The 21,380-nt window shown below is 49.2% G+C and overlaps 1 protein-coding gene across 1 annotated transcript in view; it reads right to left on the bottom strand.

Moving 5' to 3' along the window:
• ssh2b (slingshot protein phosphatase 2b) overlaps positions 1 to 21,136 on the bottom strand; it is a 37,707-nt gene extending 16,571 nt beyond the window's left edge. The window contains exons 1-2 of the mRNA XM_056284982.1: positions 20,952 to 21,136; positions 16,597 to 16,640 (exon numbers count right to left, since the gene is read on the bottom strand). Coding sequence (XP_056140957.1) covers positions 16,597 to 16,640; positions 20,952 to 21,014 — 107 coding nt within the window. The 5' untranslated portion in view covers positions 21,015 to 21,136. The remainder of the gene's footprint in view (positions 1 to 16,596; positions 16,641 to 20,951) is intronic.
• Positions 21,137 to 21,380: the final 244 nt, after the last annotated feature.

Below are 21,380 nucleotides of genomic sequence, written 5' to 3'. Positions count from 1 at the left end.
GCGTGTGTGTTTGTATGTGTCCCCGCCTTGCTAGGCTATGCTCAAGTCAAGCCAATTTTATTTGCATAGCCCAATATGAGAAATTACAAGTGGCATCTTTAACATCACTGAGCATGTTGGTGCTGGTCTACCTCCATCTACAGATAATGATTATTGATGCTGTTGTCTATCAGGTGTGTGTGTGTGTGTGTGTGTGTGTGTGTGGCTGCCGTGCCAGGCCATGTGACGTTGTTAATGTCTGTCTTGGTACCTGCAACATGACCTCTGATGATTTAAAAGCCTTGTATAATTAAACTGTGTTGCATTTGAGCAAATACGGTTGTAATTGCCTGTTGTGGTTAGAATATGCGTTTCAGGAGCCATCAAGCAGGCCCACCTGATGTTCTCTGTGCCCCCCCACACCGATTTCTGCCAACACGCCCCCCCTCCCCCCACCCACACCGATTTCTGCCAACACGCCCCCCCTCCCCCCACCCACACCGATTTCTGCCAACACGCCCCCCCTCCCCCCACCCCCACACACGCTGAAATTTTCACAAATTCTGCTTTTAATTTTATCCCCCTTTACTTCTTAGTTTTCGGTGAACGGATGGATACAGGACAACAAGCGTCCCGAGACGGTTCGGGGTTTCCCGGAATCCGGGTCTGGTGGGTTTTAACGACGCCACTCGGCAGTGTTTCCGTGTGAACTTACAGCCGGTTGATCCTCTGCTCGGAGATGACGGAGTCCCGCACGAAGAAGGGTCGGAGCCTGACGCCGCCACCGCCGCAGCAGCAGCGGCGGCTGCTGCACCAGCAGCCGGTCTCCGAGCTCCGCGGCGGGGTTACGGCGCCGGGAGGCATCGCCGCGCCGCAGCAGCAGCAGCCGTGTAGCGGCGGCGGAGAGGACTGGACACCGACCACAGTGGGGGAGTCGGGTGGGTGGTGGGTGGTGGGGGACAAAATCTGCAGCTCCGACCGAAACACACCACGGATTAGACTAACACGTGTTACCTAAAGTCGCGGGGGTTTTGTTTTCTCCATAAAAGATCGCTCAACGCAGACCACACGCTGCTTTACTAGCGTGAAACCGCCACAGATCCACAAACCAGCGGCTTGCACTCAAATCGGTGCTCCGCAAGTCATTAAGCGGCTCCTCAGACGCAGGTGTGTGCGTGTTCCTTCATCTGCAGCCGGCTGCGGTGAGTTGTACCTGAGGAAGAGGAGGGGGAGGAGGAGGGGGAGGGGGAGGGGGAGGGGGAGGGGGAGCTCGTAATCCAATGGGAAGAAATCTCGACAGTGGTGCGTTTCTGTGGATTGTGGGCCACGCACTGATCCACTGCCGGATTTGACGACGTCACGACTACCGCGAGGACTGGCCAGCTGGAATTTGGGCAAACGCCATTTGGGCCGCTCAGAATGAGAATATAAGAAGGAATTGTTATAGTGTGTGTGTGTGTGTGTGTGTGTGTGTGTGTGTGTATGTATATATATATATATATATATATATAGAGAGAGAGAGAGAGAGAGAGAGAGAGAGAGAGAGAGAGAGAGAGAGAGAGATGATGATGATGAACAGACAGCTTGATAGATAGATAGATAGATAGATAGATAGATAGATAGATAGATAGATAGATAGATAGATAGATAGATAGATAGATAGATGAACAGACAGGTTGATAGAGAGAGAGAGAAGATGAACCCAGGTTGATAGGTATATAAATAGATAGATAGATGAACAGACAGGGAAATAGATAGATAGAGAGAGAGAGGGAGAGAGATGATGATGATGAACAGACAGCTTGATAGATAGATAGATAGATAGATAGATAGATAGATAGATAGATAGATAGATAGATAGATAGATAGATAGATAGATAGATAGATAGATAGATAGATGAACAGACAGGGAAATAGATAGAGAGAGAGGGGGAGAGAGATGATGATGATGAACAGACAGCTTGATAGATAGATAGATAGATAGATAGATAGATAGATAGATAGATAGATAGATAGATAGATAGATAGATAGATAGATAGATAGATAGATGAACAGACAGGAAAATAGAGAGAGAGAGAGAGAGAGAGAGAGAGAGAGAGAGAGATTAATTCAGGGGGCAGCTGGGAATCACCGCCGCAACCGGGACGCGAACCCAGGTCTCCCGCACCACGGGCGACCTGGGTTCGCTTCCAGGCTGCGGCGGTTCCTGGCCGTCCCCAAATTCGCTACATTGGTGTCAGAAGTGGGAATGGTGAGACTGTGAAGCAGAGGCGTACGCCGAAGGAAGGGGGTAGGGTAACGGCCCCGGATGACTAGACTAGCTAGGCCTTGGCTAACAGGTCGGACCCTTTAATTGACTGGTTAGCGCAGTCGCCTGTGGGCAACCCGGGTTCGGGTCCCGGCTGCAGCGGATTCCCGGTTGCCCCCTGAATTCGCTACGATATACAGTCATCCTCTTAAAGTGCATCAAATCCCAGAATCCTCCCTCTCCTCGTTCTTCACAGGACAGCTACAGGTACCGTTATACGAGCGGCTTAAGGGTAGCGTAGCTCCTTTAGAGAACAGGGCAGTGCGTCACGCGTGTGCGTAGCAAGCGTGAGCGAGCGAGCGGCAGAGGGGTGACGGCGAATGCGTGCACAGCACAGGAAACGGTTAGCTTTGAGTGGTCAGTCTGGCAGGAAATGTACAGTTAAGCTTTCGGGTGTTGTTTATTTATCACCTGCTCTAGCTTTTCCAAGTCTCTGTACACAGATATGGTAATAATAATGGTCCAAATAGATCTGAGATCTTAAGGTTCTGGGTTCGAGCCCCCGCTGTAGTCCAACCTTAGGGGTCGTCCCGGGTCGTCCTCTGTGTGGAGTTTGCATGTTCTCCCCGTGTCTGTGTGGGTTGCCTCCGGGTACTCCGGTTTCCTCCCACAGTCCAAAGACATGTAGGTCAGGTGAATCAGCCATACAAAAAACTGTCCCTAGGTAGGTGGGTGGGTGTGTGTGTGGTGGGGGAGCGGGGGGGCTGTGATGGCCTGGCGGCCTGTACAGGGTGTCTACCCGCCTGCCGCCCAATGACTGCTGGGATAGGCTCCAGCATCCTGCGACCCCGGCTGGGATAAGCGGCTTGGATAATGGATGGATGGATGGATAGATCTGACATTGAATATTTTTTTATTTTGTTATTTTTATTTCCTTTTCTTGGAGAAGGACCCCCAAACACCCTGCCAAATACGTGCACAAAACCAAGGGAAAAACGCTGAAATTTTAAACTATTCTGATGCGCGTGAATACGGGCCGGCGTGGCCCACTCGTGGACATACACAACAGCACCGCTGCTGAAAAAAAATTCTAGGGCAGACGTGCCCACAACTGTTGATCTACCACAAAAATCCCATTGCTGAAAACACACAAAAACGTACATCGCATTACTGCATCGACCCGCCACAGCACAATAGATTTAGGGTCCCTACCTTATTCCGAGGACTTGCATTGAATTGAGTGAGCCAGGGTTGCATAATCTGGGTAGTAGCTGCTGGTAGCTAGTCTCCAGCAGGCCTCCAAATGATTAGCAGCCATGGTGGAACGGCATTCGGACTTAATAATCTTCATGTGGTAAAAGGCTGACTCACAAATAAGTCGAGCCAGACAATGCAGCCAGTGAGGAAGTGCATTTCCTCATGTTTGGACAGTTTTCCTCCCTGAGTAACTTCCAAAACCTTCCAGCATGGGCCTGCAACTTCAACTGCATGTCAGCCTGCAGCAACAAGATCTCGTCCTACAGCACCGATGGGTTCAAGCGAAACTGTTGAAATTTTTGAAGCCATCTCAGTGTCTTCTCCAGATCGGGAGCACATTGATGTGGCGATTGGTTCGAGTAAAGCAAAGCCTCGAAAGCGTTTGTCAAAGTCTGACCGGACATTTTCAATCAGCTCTGTGTAGCGTGCACTGTCAAGTTGCACATGTTCCTTCTTTTGCTTCTCCAGGCCAGATGCGGTGTTTTAGAAGTTCCCCAAATCGTGCCGTTGTGGCTTGGAAGACACCAGCTGCAGTTTTCCTTTGAGAGCTTTAACTGAGCTGATCGTGTCAACCACAGTCCTGTCTTTTCCTTGCAGCTTTAAATCAAGCTCACTCAACATGTTGGTCAGATCTGTATAAAAATGCCAAATCTAGCAGCCACTCGTCATCATAAGGTTGTTTGCATTCTGCATGTTTAGTGCCAAGGAGAAATTCCCTGATCTCCAGTAGGACCTCTCTGGAAATCTCTGCAAGAATTTGCTCCTACTCAGCTATCTGAGGTCAGTGTGTGGCAAGAATTCAGTGTGGTTGCAGTCAGCCTCCTCCAGATATGCAAGAAACAGCCATTGTTGAAGAGATCTTGCTCGAACTGAACAGGCGATTTTCACTGACACGCCCACGACCTCTTTCATGCTCAGTATTTTCGCACAGTGCTTGTTGGTGTGTTATGCAGTGATAGTTATGGCAGTCGGGAAACGCGTCCTCCTCCTTGCATTTGGCAATGGATCCATTAGAAGGGCCCACCATCGCAGGCTGGTGATTGACACCAACGTAGACATTGGGAGCTGGGTTTTGTCAACCAAGCCGAATGTCTGAAAAGCGTCGTCACCTCGAATGTGTCCTTTCATTGGTAACATTGTTAACAGTTCCTCTTCTCACTACTGTTCATTTTTTTCCCCAACATAACTAAAAACTGGTCAAAGTCAAATGGTATAATAAGTACTAATGCTGGTTCAGTAAAACTGAAATATTACATATTTCCATCCATATGGGATGGCCGTCACCCCTCCCCCCTTCTTCCAATTGTACTTGGCCAATTACTCCCACTCTTCCGTGCTGTCCCGATCGCTGCTCCACCCCCTCTGACGATCCAGGGAGGGCTGCAGACTACCACGTGTCTCCTCCGATACATGTGGAGTCACCAGCCGCTTCTTTTCACCTGACAGTGAGGCGTTTCGCCAGGGGGATGTAGCGCGTGGGAGGATCACACTACCCCCCCCCCCCAGTTTCCCCTTCCCCCCGAACAGGTGCCCCGACCAACCAGAGGAGGTGCTAGTGCAAGGAGCAGGACACATACCCACATCCAGCTTCCCACCCGCAGACACAGCCAGTTGTGTCTGTAGGGACGCTCGAACAAGCCGGAGGTAACACGGGGATTTGAACCGGCGATCCCCATGTTGGTAGGTAATGGAATAGACCACTACGCTATCACAATCCAAACAATCCAAGTACTTGACTTGAGGTTGGGTTTGGAAATAGGGCCATCAGGCCAGTATACGTCACAAATGCCAGGACGGTTTTTTTGATCCCAGTCTGTCACCGCATGACTCCACGGTGACAGGACACGTTACGCCAGAAGAGGGAATTGATTCTAGGTCTGCGAACCTTTGTGGCACTCTCTACCGAGAATCAGCAGCACTTGACACCAACGTTTTGTTGCTTTCAGCAACAACACAAACATGGACCAGAGATTGGGACATTTGAAAAGGGAGCAGCGGGGGGGGGGGGGGGGTGACGACCTTACACTCATGTGGGTCAAACTGCTTGTTGATCTCTCACAGTCTGATACACAACAGATTACAAACTGAGGATAAATAGATGGCCGTGACACCATCTGATCGCTGAATAATATCATGAGTCAAACAACAACAACCACCACTACGACTAGGGAGGCTTTTCTACAGGACAAAAAAGCTTGGTCAATTCCCTGTGAGGTTCTGTGTGTGCTTGTATTGCTGTAGTCAAAGGGGGGGGGGGGTCCAAAAAACAAAAGGTTCCCATAAGTCCAACTAAAGTGTGGTCAGAGAATATGAATCTTAAATCATACTGTTTGCTAGTCCGTTTTGCAGCTTTCCTAGAGATACACCAATTAAACAATCACAGAAAGTTGGGTCAGTCCATCCAGACACAATGTTTCTCCTGATAAACATTGTGTCCATTTATCACTCGTCTAAATCACCAGTTCAGGCTCTACACCCATCTACCGGCCGGTGGCCACTCTGCCAAGGATGAGCGAGGAGGTGCACATCCTTGATAGGGAGGAATGCTGGTTTGAACAGGGAGTCAAAGAGGCCATCTATGTGAAGAGGGAACGACTGTCACCGTCTTACAATGCTGTGATGGCAACTATTCCCCAATCCTCCGTGAATAGCACACATGGCCATTGTAACGCTAGTTAACTGGCCGGTCAATTTGCACATGAAACCGATCGTTGTTTTCGGTCGTTATGCAACTGTTGTCCGCCTTGGGAGAGAGACCCCTCCTCTGTTGCTCTCCCTGAGGTTTCTTCCCCTTCCCCTTTTGTGCGTGGGCACTGTTTATACACGAGGCACCAGGTGATATTGTGTTTTTGTGTCTGCCTTTTTCAGACAACCATTGTGGTCTGGGTCTCTCAACAATCCGTGTGTTTGTGTGTGTGTGTGATGGTAGACCCAGTCTTCCTGGTTTCCTTGTCAGCTGAAATTCAAACCACCCAAAGACAGCAGGTGAAGGCCAGGATGTGGTGGAGAACGCATGCAGACAGACACCGGACACTCCTCTGTTGTCCGAAACAACAGCCACGTCTCCACTCAACACACACACACACACACACACACACACACACACACACACACACACACACAAACACACTGTCACCGCAGTGATCACACACTCCTATAAACAACGCAGGCACACCCAAGGCCGCTGTGTTCCTCTGTTCAACTGAGACACGTGCACTCACACGCCAACACCTTTACCAAGTGGTCTACGGACTAGCATCGACCCTGGCAGCTGCTGAGTTCTGCATGCACCATGCTCTAGCACCAATCCAACCAGACCTGCCTCCTACATCCTCAGTCAGATAGATCATATCAGATTACAACAATGAGTGTGCATAAAGAAACAACCCCAAGAAGGGGGGAAAAAAATCATAAAATAAATGAAAAAATTACCCCCCCCCCCCGCTAGAGGTGCAGGACAACCCGCCATGCTGGAGGTACTTGGTAGGATGCCGAGCGCCCCCAGCTGGTCGGTGCGACTGGGTTGCCCTCTGGTACCGCGGATGAGCCGCGGGCCGGTCTCGGAGGCGTCTGCTTGGCTGCTCTCCGGCCGGCTGCACTCCTGTGCTTGGTCTTGAGCCTGGGCGACTTATACCCCCACACCCCACCATTTTAACTCCATACAAGCCCTCAGCCACAATAAGCACTGGGACTACTGGGATGGGTGGGACGATGGTAAGTTGGCGTGGGTGGGTGTGTGGTCGGCCCAGGTGGATCACTCTTGTCATCAGTTCCGGGTGGCATCCAGCCTGCTGTATACCAGCAGGGCTGCGGGGAGCTTTCCGGGGCCCCTGGGTGGCGGCTGGTCATCATGGGTGTGGCTAAAGGGTGGCTGTCGGGACTTTCTCCCATCTTTTCTGTGAATGGCGCCGTGGGTGCAAGGGGAGGTGGGCGGACCGCATTTCTAGGTGTGTGCAGGTGCTGGCGAGGCCCTCTCCACCCTGGGCGGGGGGAGGGGGGGGTTGTTACCGTCGGGTGGCCTGGGCCGGGTGTATTCAGCTACATGGCTGTATGCTCGGTGCGTGCAGATTATGGATGGGGCATCTAGCCAAGTGCGGTGCAGCAGGTCTCGCCCCTGTTGGGCGTGGGTGTGCATGGGTCCCCCCTGCCTGCCTGCCAGGACCTGCCAGGACCTGGTGGTGGATCGGTCATGGGGCCTGGCTCTGAAACAGTGGTCTGTGCTTATCGTCCGTGGCTCGAGGCCCACGCCTGCCGGTGCGCCCTGTGCCTGTGTGTGGGAGTTGGCGGTGGAAGTGCCCCTTTTGGGTGCGGGCCCAGCTTGTGCTTTTGGGACTGGTTTGTGTTCCTCAGGGGAGTGCGAGGCTGTTGCTCTGCAGGCCCCCCCCCATCCTAGGAAAAATATGATATGTCCCCCCCAATATTTCCCCCCTGGTACAGCACTACTTCTGGTGTCTCCCTCAGGAATTGCGCTTGAGAAAATGTCATGTAATTGTCCCCTCCAAAGTCGATATCAGATTTTCGCCCCTGGGGGTACCGGTTTAGTCGCTGACAACCCGACCGTTGCAGTTTAACGTCCTACCCAGGACACAGTTCAGCTCAGATCTTTCTTTTCCCTTGGGGGGAAATGTGATTTGCAGTAGAAGGCAAAAACACAAACACAAAAGCAAGAGGACATGGGACATTAACCACAACAGTTACAGCAAACAACCAAAAACTGTCTGTTAAAAGTATCAAACCACGGGAACGGTGGCCATACTGAAGTGCTGCTGATCAGCGCAGTCAAGGTTCAGTGCAAATTAAGTGCATTTATTGCACCTCCGCCCAGAGGGGAGAAGAGCGAATTCCTCCAAGAGTGGCTGGTCAGAGCTGGCCAAGAAGCGACTGTGCCTTCTGCAAAACCTGTCTGTTATAGATGTCTTTTAAAGGAAGCTGCTGCATGCCAATTATTTTGCTGGCTAATTTAACAATATTGAACAAACGAGTTTTGTTTTGCACTGTAAGGTTCCCATACCAAGAAATTAAAAAAAGAAGGGTAAAATAGACTCAATATAGGATTTGTAAAATAAAGCCATCAGTTTCTTGTCAGCATTCAAAGTACTCAGCCAGCGCAAAAAGTGAAGTCCCTGCAGACCCTTTTTGCAGATTGCAGATGTGTTGAGGTCATGGTTCAAGGTCTTGTGGATCACTGTCCCCAGGTACTTGTAGTACTCGACTGTCTCAACAAGCGAGCCCTTAATTTTAATTGGGAAGGTTGAGTGGGAGGTTTTCCTGGAGTCGATGATCATATCTTTAGTTCTGTGAACATTTAACTTCAGGAAGTGGTTGTTACACTACAACATCTTTCACAACTGGCCAATGATTGACTTTTCCATGCTGGAGCAGACCGATTGAAACAGTGTCATCTGTGCGGCATCCGGGTGACGTGTCGGTCTATTACGTTGCCTACCAACACGGGGATCGCCAGTTCGAATCCCCGTGTTACCTCTGGCTCGGTCGGGCATCACCACAGACACAATTGGCCGTGTCTGCGGGTGGGAGGCCGGATGTGGGTATGTGTCCTGGTTGGTCAGGGCGCCAGTTCGGAGGGGACTGGGGAGACTGCCATGATCCTCCCATGCGCTACGTCCCCCTGGTGAAACTCCTCACTGTCAGGTGAAAAGAAGTGGCTGGCGACTCCACATGTATCAGAGGAGGCATGTGGTAGGTAGTCTGCAGCCTTCCTCGGATCGGCAGAGGGGGTGGAGCAGAGATCAAGACGGCTCAGAAGAGTGGGGTAATTGGCCGGATACAATTAGGGAGAAAAAAGGAGGGGGTCCAAAAAAAAAGTGTCATCTGTGAACTTCAGGAGATGCCTGTCATCATAGTTACTCCTACAGTCATTTGTATATAGAACATACAATAATGGGGGCAGGACACATCGCTGGGGTGAGCCTGTGGATGACAACCACTTCTGGGATGGGGCACCATTAGCCCTGACTGCCTGGGTGAGACAGAATTGGTAAGCAATCAGATCATTCAGCGGTTGCCCTGTCTTAACTTCATATTTCACTGGTTTCTCGTGACGAGACAACACTTTTTAGTGAATGCGGCATGTTAAACAAGAAATGGATTGACCAAATGTCACAGCCTATTTGTTAATGATCTTGTTCACTCCTGTCCCCTTACATTGCAGCGGTGCAGCTCGAGATCGATACAGTTAAATAGGCTTCTAATCAGTTATCCTAATTATCACAATATGACCCTTGACATCTACTTGGTATTTTATAAGTCATTAAATATTCAATTCTTGAAAGCAAAATGTGCTTTCAACAAAAGCAGCCCGAACAAGCTACAACTTTGTGGGTTGCAAAGTTGAAATGAGGCTGAGGGAGACGTACGTAATTGTTCACAAATCAACATGAGCTCGACGCTTTCTCAATCTCCCATCATCTTTCAGCAGATAAGTCTTTTCACGTGGCTGCACATGAACAGCATGCTTCCTTAGGCCAGCCATGTCTGTTCTGCCACAGATGCTGGAGCATAACTCACAGCGGTGAGGTAGCGTTGCTGTCGCTGCAACATCTTTTATCCTTCTTAGGGGCATGACGCGATGAGACATTTAGATTCCCCTACACAAGAGACTGATTTTTCTTTTCAAATTTAAAATCGTGCAAAAACAAAACAAAAACACCCAACATCATAATGACACAGGTAGGTGTAGGAATGTGAGTTATTTTGTGTGGGCCTTGTTATGGACTGGTGACCTAGAGGGTGTATCCGCCTAAACCTACTGGTATAGATTCCAGCCCCCCAGCCCCCCCCCCCCGCATGCCCCATGACCATGATTTGAATTAAGCGGGTATAGATAATGGATGGATGGATGGACGGATGGATGGATGGATGGATGAATGAATGACAGAGTGAATGAAGGTGTATTGGTTGACCTGGTAAATTGGTGTTTTAGTTTAAGGATGAATTACAAATCAGATTGGCGGCCTGTCCTGTTTGTCTCCCCACCTGCCACCCAATGACTGCTGGGACAGGCTCCACCATCTCGTGGCCCTACTAAGGATACATGGCTTGGATAATGGATGGATGGATATATGAACCTCTGAATGTGGCACTGCAGTGATAATCAGCCTATTGCTAACTACTGTGGTACACTTTCAAAGACAGCAATGCCCATAACAGCAGTGTTGAACTGAAAGTCAATGCAAATAATTGACTGCAGGTGAGTTTGCTCCAGAGCACCTTGTCAAAAGATAAACTGCAGACAGACAACACTAAACCCTGGCACCCGTAACAGACTCGCCAGCCTCCCCAGGATGACAGGAAATACTTAGCCTGGAACGGCGCACTTGTATCTTTCTCAACACGCAAACACGTACACACGTGGTTCAGTATGAACATTATGTACATTCCTAAACGTGACTCCAGGCAGTGGATATGGGAAACCATAATTTTTGCTTTGCTACAAGATGCCAATTAAAATGTGCTCATTAAATAAGTTCATGTGTACTGTACAAGGATTAAAAAAAAAACATCAATAATTTGAAATATGCCAAAATATCTTAAAAGCTATTCCCTGCACTTAGCTATTAATCTATTTTGTTGGATGAGAACGTTTCATGGGCCTTAACAGAAGGTGGTGATAACAATAATGAGCTCCATGACATTCCTAGAAGTCCCAAAAGGGCCCATCTTCTCACATTCAACACCATGAGCTCCCCCAACAAGAAGCCCTGGCTTCACTTTATGAGCTACATGGAAACATAGGGATTCACCATGATACATGCTCCTGAAGCAGAATTCATGATGCCAATGGAATTGGGGGAGGGGGAAAAAAAAAGTCCTCATAAAATTTGACACTCAAAAGCAGGTTTGAAAATGCTTCTCTGGAATTAAGGCCAACAAGTTTCGTCACCCGAGCCAGACGAGTTGCGTGTGTTGATCACGCTTATATTGCAGCATAATCAAGGGGGTTGACTGCTGAGACTTGTCTGGCTTGTGAAGCTAATTTCTGTCGTAATAGTCAAGTCAAAATTATTTATAGAGCACATTTAAAAACAACCCAGGTTGACCAAAGTGCTGTACAGACCAGAGCAGGTAGCTTAAAACACAAATAAATACAAGAAACACCGACATAGACAGCAAGGCAAATAGTTTGTAGGCGTGAATAAACAACACGTGGAAAAAGGCACAAGCCAGAAATCAGCCACATCGGGAGGATTCAAACGCTAGAGAATAAATGTAAGTTTTGAGCCGAGCGTCAGAAGAGTCAATGGAGGGAGCAGATCTTATAGGGAGGGGGATGCTGTTCCACAGTTGGGCTACAACCACAAAGGCACGGTCACCCCTGAGCTTAAGTTTAGATCGCAGGGCAGCGAGAAGTCCCAAGTCAGCCGACCTGAGGGACCTGGAGGTGGAAAAGAGGGTTAAAAAGTCTGCGATATGAACCGTTCCAACACCAGCAGCAATACCAACATGTACCCTGGTTCTGCTGAATGACAGAAGCTAAGCAGGTATGGGCTTGGCTAGTACTTGGATGGGAGACCTCCCGGGAATACTGAGTTGCTGCTAAAAGTGGTGTTGGTGGGCCAGTAGAGAGCAGTCTTCCCTCTGGTCCTAATAAACACAAAAATCCCAGTGCAGTGATAGAGACACTGTGCTGTAGGAGATGCTGCCCTTCAGAGGAGACGTGAAACCGAGGTCCTGACCCACTGTGGTCATTAAAGAGCCCATGGCACTTATGACAAAAAGTAGGGGGTCCCTTGGTGTCCTGGCAAAATTCCCAACCCGGCTCTCTCCATCTGACCACATAATCATCCCCTCAGAGTAACTGGCTCAATGATTTCCTCCCTCTCCACCTCAAGCTGATGTGTGGTGAGCATTCTGGCACAAAATGGCTGCTGTGCATCAATCACCTAGGTGGGTGTTACACACTGGTAGTGGTTGAGGTGAGTTTTCCCCCTTCACTGTGAAGCACTTTGGGTATCAAGATAAAGTGCTATATAAATGTAATCTATTATTATTATAATTAATATTATTAACACCAACCCTATCCTGGAGACGGTCTATTAAAATGTCATGAGCCACAGTATTGAACGCCGTGCTGAATGGCACAGTCACCAGAGTCGCCAGAGAGGAGCAGGTCATTGTACACTTTCAGCAAGGCAGACTCTGTGCTATGATAAGCCTTAAAACCTGACTGAAATCTTTCCAAGATGTTGTTTTGGTGTAGGTAGGGTAGCAATTGACTGAGAATAACCTTTATGAGAACATTTGACAGGAATGGAAGTTTAGAAATAGGTCTGTAGTTACTAGGTAAGGTATGGTCTAAGTTGGGGTTTTTCAGGAGGGCCTGGCTGGAACGGTACCAGTGGCCCGGGGGTGTTGATAATGAAGAGGATGCTGGGACAGGCTAAGTCAAAGGCATCCTTCAGGACGGCAGCAGGGACAATGTCATGGGGGCAGACTGTCAGTTTCATGATGGAAACAATCTTCGTAAGGGTGGTTACATGATAAGTGGGAAGCAGTCCAGTTTAGAAGAACTGACTAGTATCCTCAACTTTGCTATTGAAAATGTTTAAAGGCAGGGGACATATCTAAGCTGGTACTGGGGGCGGGACAGATGACAGAATTTATGGTACTAAATAAGACCTTGGGATTTTTGGAAATTAGGTCAGAAAAATATTTTGCTTTCGCAGCCTGAACTGTTTCTTGACATTTGTAAAGACTTTCTCTTTCTGAGCCATCCTGGTTGCTGCTCCACCTCCTCTCCTGATCCGGGGAGGGCTGCAGACTACCACATGCCTCCTCTGATACATGTGGAGTCACCAGCCACTTGTTTTCACCTGACAGTGAGGAGTTTCGCCAGGGGGACATATCACGCTATTCCCCCCAGAACATATTCCCACCCGCTGACATGGCCGGTTGTGTCTGTAGGGACGCCTGACCAAGCTGGAGGTAACACGGGGATTCGCACCGGCGGTCCCCGTTTCAGTAGGCAATGGAATAGACCGCTATGTAACCTGGATGCCCTGTTTCTCAAAATGTTGAAGGAAATTTGGAGCTTATAATTTTTCCACTTTCATTCTGATATTCTGCACTCCCTTCTCGGGGCTCTGGCGGTGTCACCAAGCCAAACAGTCTCAGCAGTGCAGGTACTGGGATCAGCTATGAGAGCCTCAGAGAACTTATTGGCAGTCGAAGAGTTACTGTCGTGACAGCAACGTACAGGGAGATGAGTTTTAGCAGAAGAGAGCGGCAGCGACGCATCAAATATGGCAGCACTATAATCTGACAAAGAAGCATCAATCACATCCACATTGCAGATCGGAAAACCAAACGATAAGACCAGGTCAAGTGATGGCCTAGCTTGTGAGTGGGACTGGTGGTAAGCAGGGCAAGATCAAAAGACTCAACCAGATGTATAACATCGCGATATAAATACAATTTTACTTATTTGCTTACGAGAGGCTTACCGGGAACACGAACATTAAAATGACCAAGAATCAGAACTGGATCAAAGTTGGGCATGGTGTCTGCAAGGAAGTCCGCAAATCGAGTGATAAAGTATTTATGTATTTTTGGTGGACGGTAAACATGAGCAATTAAGAGGGAATTGACCGGTTCTATTTTAGTTAATGGCACCTGGAAACTAGGGAAATAATCAGAGTTCAGTAGGCAGCAATTAAATTGTTTTTTAAACACAGCAACTAGACCCCCGCTGTGCCCGGAGGGTCTAGCGTGCTATAAAAAAAAATAGTCATCTGAGCAGAGTTCAACACGTGGCGCAAGCGCACCAGTTTTCAGCCAGGTTTACATCACCGGTAGGAGATCCAGTCCATGGGCGGTGAAAAGGTCATTGAGAATAAAAGTCTTATTGGATCAGAACCTCACGTTGAACAGAGCCACTTTAACCATGACAGTGGTATAATCTGACAACGGCTCCCACGTCAGAGGGTGGAGAATCTGGAGGCCTACACCACCCCGCTTCACAGTTAGCCTGGTGGGGGAGCCTGCAGGGCAGCGGTCCAGCACCCAGGTCTGTGTCTGGGATAATCAGTCGGAGAAAGGCGTACCTGGTCTCAAGGGAGTGCCAAGGAATGCAGCAACGTGGTCGGCCAGGTCCAACATCATTGAGCTGTAAAAAAGTGGGCCGGTGCCGAGTGAGACTGGGCAAGATTCCTCAGTTTAACCGAGGCGCCTGCACGTTTAGCCCGTCTCCAAGCCCATACCTGCTTAGCTCCAAGCTCGGCCCTGCTATGGTAGCAGGGCCGAGCACATGTACCTTCCAGCAGTTGGGAAAATAAAGAGCTGTGAAAGCTTTTTTGTCCTGGATACCGAGCGTATAAAGTCCACGACAGAGGCTCGAATATTCAGTAGTGTTTTGACGATCGTAGACAACAGCGGCTTGCACACCATCCATACACAGAGACACAGCACAGCACCAGGACAAATAAGCGCGGCAACAGGCGATGACGAACAGCCAAACACAGCAGCGCGGACATCTTTACCGTGTGACGTCATACACCCCGAATTCTCAATATCCGGTGTGCTAAATGTGCAGAACGGCACGGATTTACTTCTTGGGGTCGGAGCAGACGTCTCTCTATAGCCCTGACATATCAGCAACAAGCAGTGTGCAGGCGTGCACGTAAATGTCATAAGGTTGCATATTTTGTAGTGTTGTGGTTTTGAATAACGAGCTGGCTGGCTGAGAAAACACCCGCAAGTCTGTCTGACAACGGCCGCTCCCATACACACACACACACACACACACACACACTCTGAGAATATCAGCTTTAGCTGGGAACAGCTCGGCCACATGTGTATAGCAATGTACCGAAGAGCAGCATGCCTGCTTATGAAATACTTCTGATGGCGTAATCTCTGTCGATGAACATGCATGGTATGTCATGAGCCTGACGGAATTAAGGAGGCGGTTTAAGTGTCAGTCCTTACCCCTAGAGCAAACAACTGGAGAACTAGAGAATAGAAAAAAAATAGTCAGGAAAAAAAAAAGACAATATCAGTTCACAAAACATAGTGAATCAAAACGAGATCTGACAAACATTTATGTGCACACGCACACACACACACACACACACACACCATGCGAATATAGATTTCACTCCCAGCTGCACAAATACAGACCGCTCTCTCAGTCCGATGGCATGGAGCTCTAATGACCACACACACACACACACACACACACACACACACACACACACACACACACACACACACACACACACACACACACACACACACACACACACACACACACACACACACACACACACACACACAGGCGGTCTGATTCAGGGAGTGGCCACCGAGCTGTCCCTGGATCGGCAGCACACAGCTCCCCTGACCCACATATCCATCGCAAGCCGGTTCACATCACAGAGAGCCTGGCGCCCCCCAGTGAGCCGCTGCGGAAACGCCATTTATCAAACCGTACATGAGAGGTTGACGTTAACCGGGCTACAAATCTGGTGTAAAAGGGCCAAATAAAATCAAGGGGGGGGGGGCAGTGAAGAGAGCCACCACAGCTGGAGCTCATGAGATTCCCACGTAGCTGCAGCAAGTAAGCCCAGTAGGCAGTGGCAAGAAACTGTTATATCTGATGGGCGGCAGCGGCTGAAAACGTGGTCTGCGGGAACAGGATAAACCTGACCGACAGCCCTCACCGTTCGCCACCCCTCAGCGACAAACGACGAATGGCAGGGCTTTGTGTGCTGTCTCAATGGCACAGGAGCTCTCTGTGAAGCCAGGAGGAGACTTAAACGGTATTATAGAGAAATAATTCAGGAAAATGTGGTAATTGCATAATGCCCCGTAAGGATAATCTCTTTTCACCGGCACCGCTCCCGACATCAGAACAGCCTACTGAAGCTGGCTAGGATCCGGTGCCTCATCCAATTTTACTATACGCGGGACATCACTCTAATCTCGTGCAACAACTCCGGTTTGTGACGTCAAGAGCCTGCCGGGGGGGGGGCAGAGGTGGGGGGGGCAGGGGGAGATCTTGCTGACGTCATGGAAGATCCGAGACTGAGGGATCTTTTCTGACTGTGTGTCACAAAGCAATAGAGGAGTGATGTCAAACAGGGTTTTCACCAACCTCCTTGGCTGTGAGCGGCGGTCATCCTCCCCGCTACCGGACTCCTGAGGAGATAAAAGAAAGAGACATACTTCGAATTAGCACTGCAGCCAATCCCCGAACCCTACAACTTAAATGTAATGTTTCCCTTTTAACAGTCACAGAATATTGGCTTGCAGGCAAGTGTAACATTTGACCTAGAACAAATACTGTAGTCAAAAATATTCAAGATGGTGGTTAAGGATTGAGCCAAAGTAACGGGGAGTGCAGAAGAGAGGTGAAGAAGAGAGTGCAGGCAGGGTGGAGCGGGTGGAGAAGAGTGTCAGGAGTGATTTGCGACAGAAGGGTACCAGCAAGAGTTAAAGGGGAGGTTTACAAGATGGTTGTGAGACCAGCTATGTTGTATGGTTTGGAGACAGTGGTACTGATGATAAGACAGGAGGTGGAGCTGGAGGTGGCAGAGTTAAAGATGCTAAAATTTTCATTGGCCGTGACGAAGAAGGACAGGATTAGGGATGATTATACTAGAGGGACCGCTCAGGTTGGACGGTTTGGAGACAAAGCAAGAGAGGCAAGACGGAGATGGTTTGGACATGTGTGGAGGAGAGATGCTGGGTATATTGGGAGAAGGATGCTGAATATGGAGCTGTCAGGGAAGAGGAAAAGAGGAAGGCCAAAAAGGGGGTTTATGGATGTGGTGAGGGAGGACATGCAGGTGGCTGGTGTGACAGAGGAAGATGCAGATGACAGGAAGAGATGGAAACAGATGATCCGCTGTGGCGACCCCTAACGGGAGCAACCGAAAGTAGTAGTAGTAGTAGTAGTAGTAGTACTACTACTACTACTACTAGTAGTAGGTGGTTAAGGATTGAAAGATACTAGATACTACTACTAGTAACTCATCGATGTAAGTAACAAAATTGTAATAAACAACCTGTTTAAACAAAATTGCAATAAACAACATGGCAATTACATTAAACAACTGCGATCACAATCATAAACAAAGTGATCTGGATCATCATCCGTCCATTATCCAAACCGCTTATCCTGCTCTCAGGGTCGTGGGATGCTGGAGCCTATCCCTGCAGTCATTGGGCGGCAGGCGGGGAGACACCCTGGACAGGCCGCCAGGCCATCACAGGGCCGACAACACACACACACACATTCACACACCTAGGGGCAATTTAGTACGGCCGATTCACCTGACCTACATGTCTTTGGACTGTGGAAGGAAACCGGAGCCCCTGGAGGAAACCCACACAGACACGGGGAGGACGTGCAAACTCCACACAGAGGACGACCCGGGATGACCCCCAAGGTTGGACAACCCCGGGTTTCGAACCCAGGACCTTCTTGCGGTGAGGCGACCGCGCTAACCACTGCGCCACTGTTGCTGCCCGATCTGGATCATCACTTTAACCATAATGATTAAAGGCCCACTTCAAATGAGAGAGCCAAGTGAAATAAAACTTCTACCGACTCAAAGCTATTGAGAAAATAAGATCCATTGCTGATGTTACAGGTTCTTCACACACGCACGCACATGCGCACACACACACACACACACACACACACACACACACACATGCAAACACACCCCCCCCCCAAAAGAAACGGCATGAGACAGCGTGCTGCCCAGTGGCCTGGCAGCTCTGCAGGGAGAGAGCTGCAGGAGACACTGAGTCCTGAGCGTGTGCAAAGTAAAAACCACAGGGAGGGTTACCAATGGAGTGGGACAGAGGAGAGGAAAGAGGAGCGGAGTTCAGTTCAGCCCAAACTCAATTATGCGCACGCTCTCTGGGAAAATGACCTCAGTCTGTTTTTTAAGGTGTGGCTGGTCAGAAAGTAATATATTCACATACACAAACATACAAAAAGCGATGGCGAGAGGGAGGGAGGAGATGGAGTGTGGAGAGAAGGTTGTGTGTGTGCATGCACACGTGTGTGTGTGCGTGTGTGCATGAGAGACAGAGAAATGATATCTTGTCAACAAACTATGAAATGGGAGGCCTCTCAGATTTTGGATAGGCAAGGCTTGCTGATAGATAGACATCAGACCTGGCACTAATAAAAATACACAACACTGGGATACCAGTGAGATTGCACATTTTCTGCACCATTCACATCCTTGAACCCTCATGGTGTTTCACAGAAACTGTCACACATTTGCAGAAAAAGAGGAACATGACTTCAAAAATAGTAAGATATCACTCACTACAGAACTGTAACTAGAAACACATCTTTGTGTTGCATTACCCCTGTTTAACTACAGATTTGGTACAATCCCCAAACTCTTGTTTCGATAGCAGGGTTAGATGAGACAGGATAAAAGACAAGATTCTTCAGCCTGAGAGATTTTGCATGTACGCAAATACCCGGTTTTTTTTTGTCAAGCTTATGGAATTGTCGCCTAAACGTGCCATTTAGCCAGACATCTGTAGGACAGGACGAGGCAGAAGGCAGGGCTGTACTGTGTCTGGTCACAAGTTACCATGGATATCTTTGGACAGCAAGTTAAGACTAGCACTGACTTTATCTCCCAAAGCACTACGGAGTTATGATCTGTGTGTGTGTGTGTGTGTGTGTGTGTGTGTGTGTGTGTGTGTGTGTGTGTGTGTGTGTGTGTGTGTGTGTGTGTGTGTGTTACCATCATAAGGCAGAAATACAAACCAATGCGAGGTTCAGTAAAAGGTTCAAGTAAAAGACAGAGGAACTCATGAGGTGTCTCATGAGATGCCTACATCTAGTAGGCACCTCATGAGACACCTCATACCAGACGTCATACACGCATCACAAGACAAAAAGACCCAGGAAAGTTCACGTCTGTATGTGTGCGTGTGTGTGTGTGTGTGTGTATTTCTTGAAGAGATGTGTATCGTGCACATCGTCTTCATCCTCACATCTTCACACAAACACACACACACACACACCCTGACTGCATCCCACTGTGCAACATTTTCTTCTTGCCCCTCAGTAACCCTGCCTGTCCTGTATTCATATTCATTAAGTTTGTACATATCCGTCATATAAACTGATTGTATAATACAGAAGTAGCCAATCCCAGCTAAGGACTTCGACCTCTGAACTCTTTCCGACTGGTGGCTTGTAATGGTCACGATCACGGCGGAAGAGCGCTACCTTTCTGTCCTACCCACTCCGGGTGCTCTGTGAAAGGTTATCAGGTAGAAACAGGACACATATACATACACACACACACACACGTGCTTGTCTGTATGTTTGCACACCGAGACAGTCTCTGTCACGCCAAGTCACAAAACCTGCTTGACTCACGAGAATCCAGATATGTGAATGACAGGGTCCTGTCCCAGACAGTAACACCCAACAATGGTTTGTGACACTGCTGGTGTCATAACTCACACTTGCAGCTTGTGATTTGGGAACCAGTTGGGGGGTTGAGCGTGCAGGGGGGGAGGAGGGGGGGATGCGTGGGCAGAGGAGGGCAGACACACTTTCGACATCATACGTGCCACAGCTGACACAGGAAACGTAAGGGGCCGCGTCACACAGAGAGCGACTGGGAAAGAACCGAGACTTAGTCAGCTCATCGACTTCAACTATTCGCGGATATTGACAAGACAGATTTGCCCCTCTCTCCGCCCCCCCCCCCCCCGCTAGTTGACTGGTTGACCTCCCCGCACTTCTGAGACCAGTACAATGAAGCAACACTACCACCTGCTCCGCTGTTTTGCATAAGCGCACTCCTCTTCCGTTCCTCAAACCGACACGCACGCACGCACGCACGCACGCACAATTTAGGCTACAGACTAACGTCGGGCAACGGCGCGGGAGTAAAAGCTCACGTTCATACGTGTCACGAGACGTTATTCCACGTGGACGGGGAAGGGACTGAGCGTGGGTTTTATCGTGGCCTGTTGCAATGTGATGGATTCAAAGCCATGAGGTGTATTAACCGGACGGATGCTGCTGATTGAAATACACGCGGGGTTTCGTGTTCATGAACATTAACACTGGCCGGCGAAAAGTTGCACGTTTCTTAAGTATCGTTACAACCGGCCGGCCCCCACTAAACGTGCCTAATATGATGAGCGTATTAACGCCGGAGGGAGATAAAACACCGAGCAGCCAGCTCGCATCTACTCCTCTGACGAAGGAGACGTCTTCGACCCCGCAGTAACACAACGTCCAGACGGCACCGGTGTGGCAACCCTTGAGCAATATTGCCACTGTAACTCACAAAAAAAAATGAGACGCTCCGTTTTACGCATGCGCAGGAGTACAAAGGCAAGGCACTCATGACAGTAGGCAAAAACAGCGGAAATCAACCCAAACCCCGTCGACCGAGACTCGGGTACGGGGAGGTGGGGAAGAAGAGGAAAAAAAACGGCAGCGCTTACCGACACACAGGGGCTGGAGCTGGTGCTTGGGGTCGGTGAACGCTGCACGGTAACCAGCGCCATTCAGCGACCGGGAAACGGATACCTTAGAGAAAGCGACGACGGCGAGACGGACATAATTGTTCCGGGAGAAAGCAGCTGAGCCCGGGTTGTCGGTTCTCCAGCGCGCAGACTACTCCCCGGCTGTTTCCTCCGTGGGCATGGACGGCGCATGCGCAACTACCCCTAGCTGTCAACTCCGGTTAACTGTTTGTGCGCCGGAGGCAAACGAAATATATTTGGGTGGCTTGTTTCATTTAACCCTTTCCCCCTGTAACAAAGTACTCTCTACAGGAGAAACGTCTCTTTTTTTCAAGTAATTTAGACCCAAGGCGTCTGTCAAACCGTTTCACGATGACAGCTTTTTAATTTCATTTCATTGCATTATTA

Source organism: Lampris incognitus, chromosome 8 (assembly GCF_029633865.1).
Source record: "Lampris incognitus isolate fLamInc1 chromosome 8, fLamInc1.hap2, whole genome shotgun sequence".
In the NCBI taxonomy this organism is placed as follows: domain Eukaryota; kingdom Metazoa; phylum Chordata; class Actinopteri; order Lampriformes; family Lampridae; genus Lampris; species Lampris incognitus.
The sequence above is the reverse complement of the archived record's forward strand: the minus strand, read 5'-3'. Positions and strand labels throughout refer to the sequence as shown.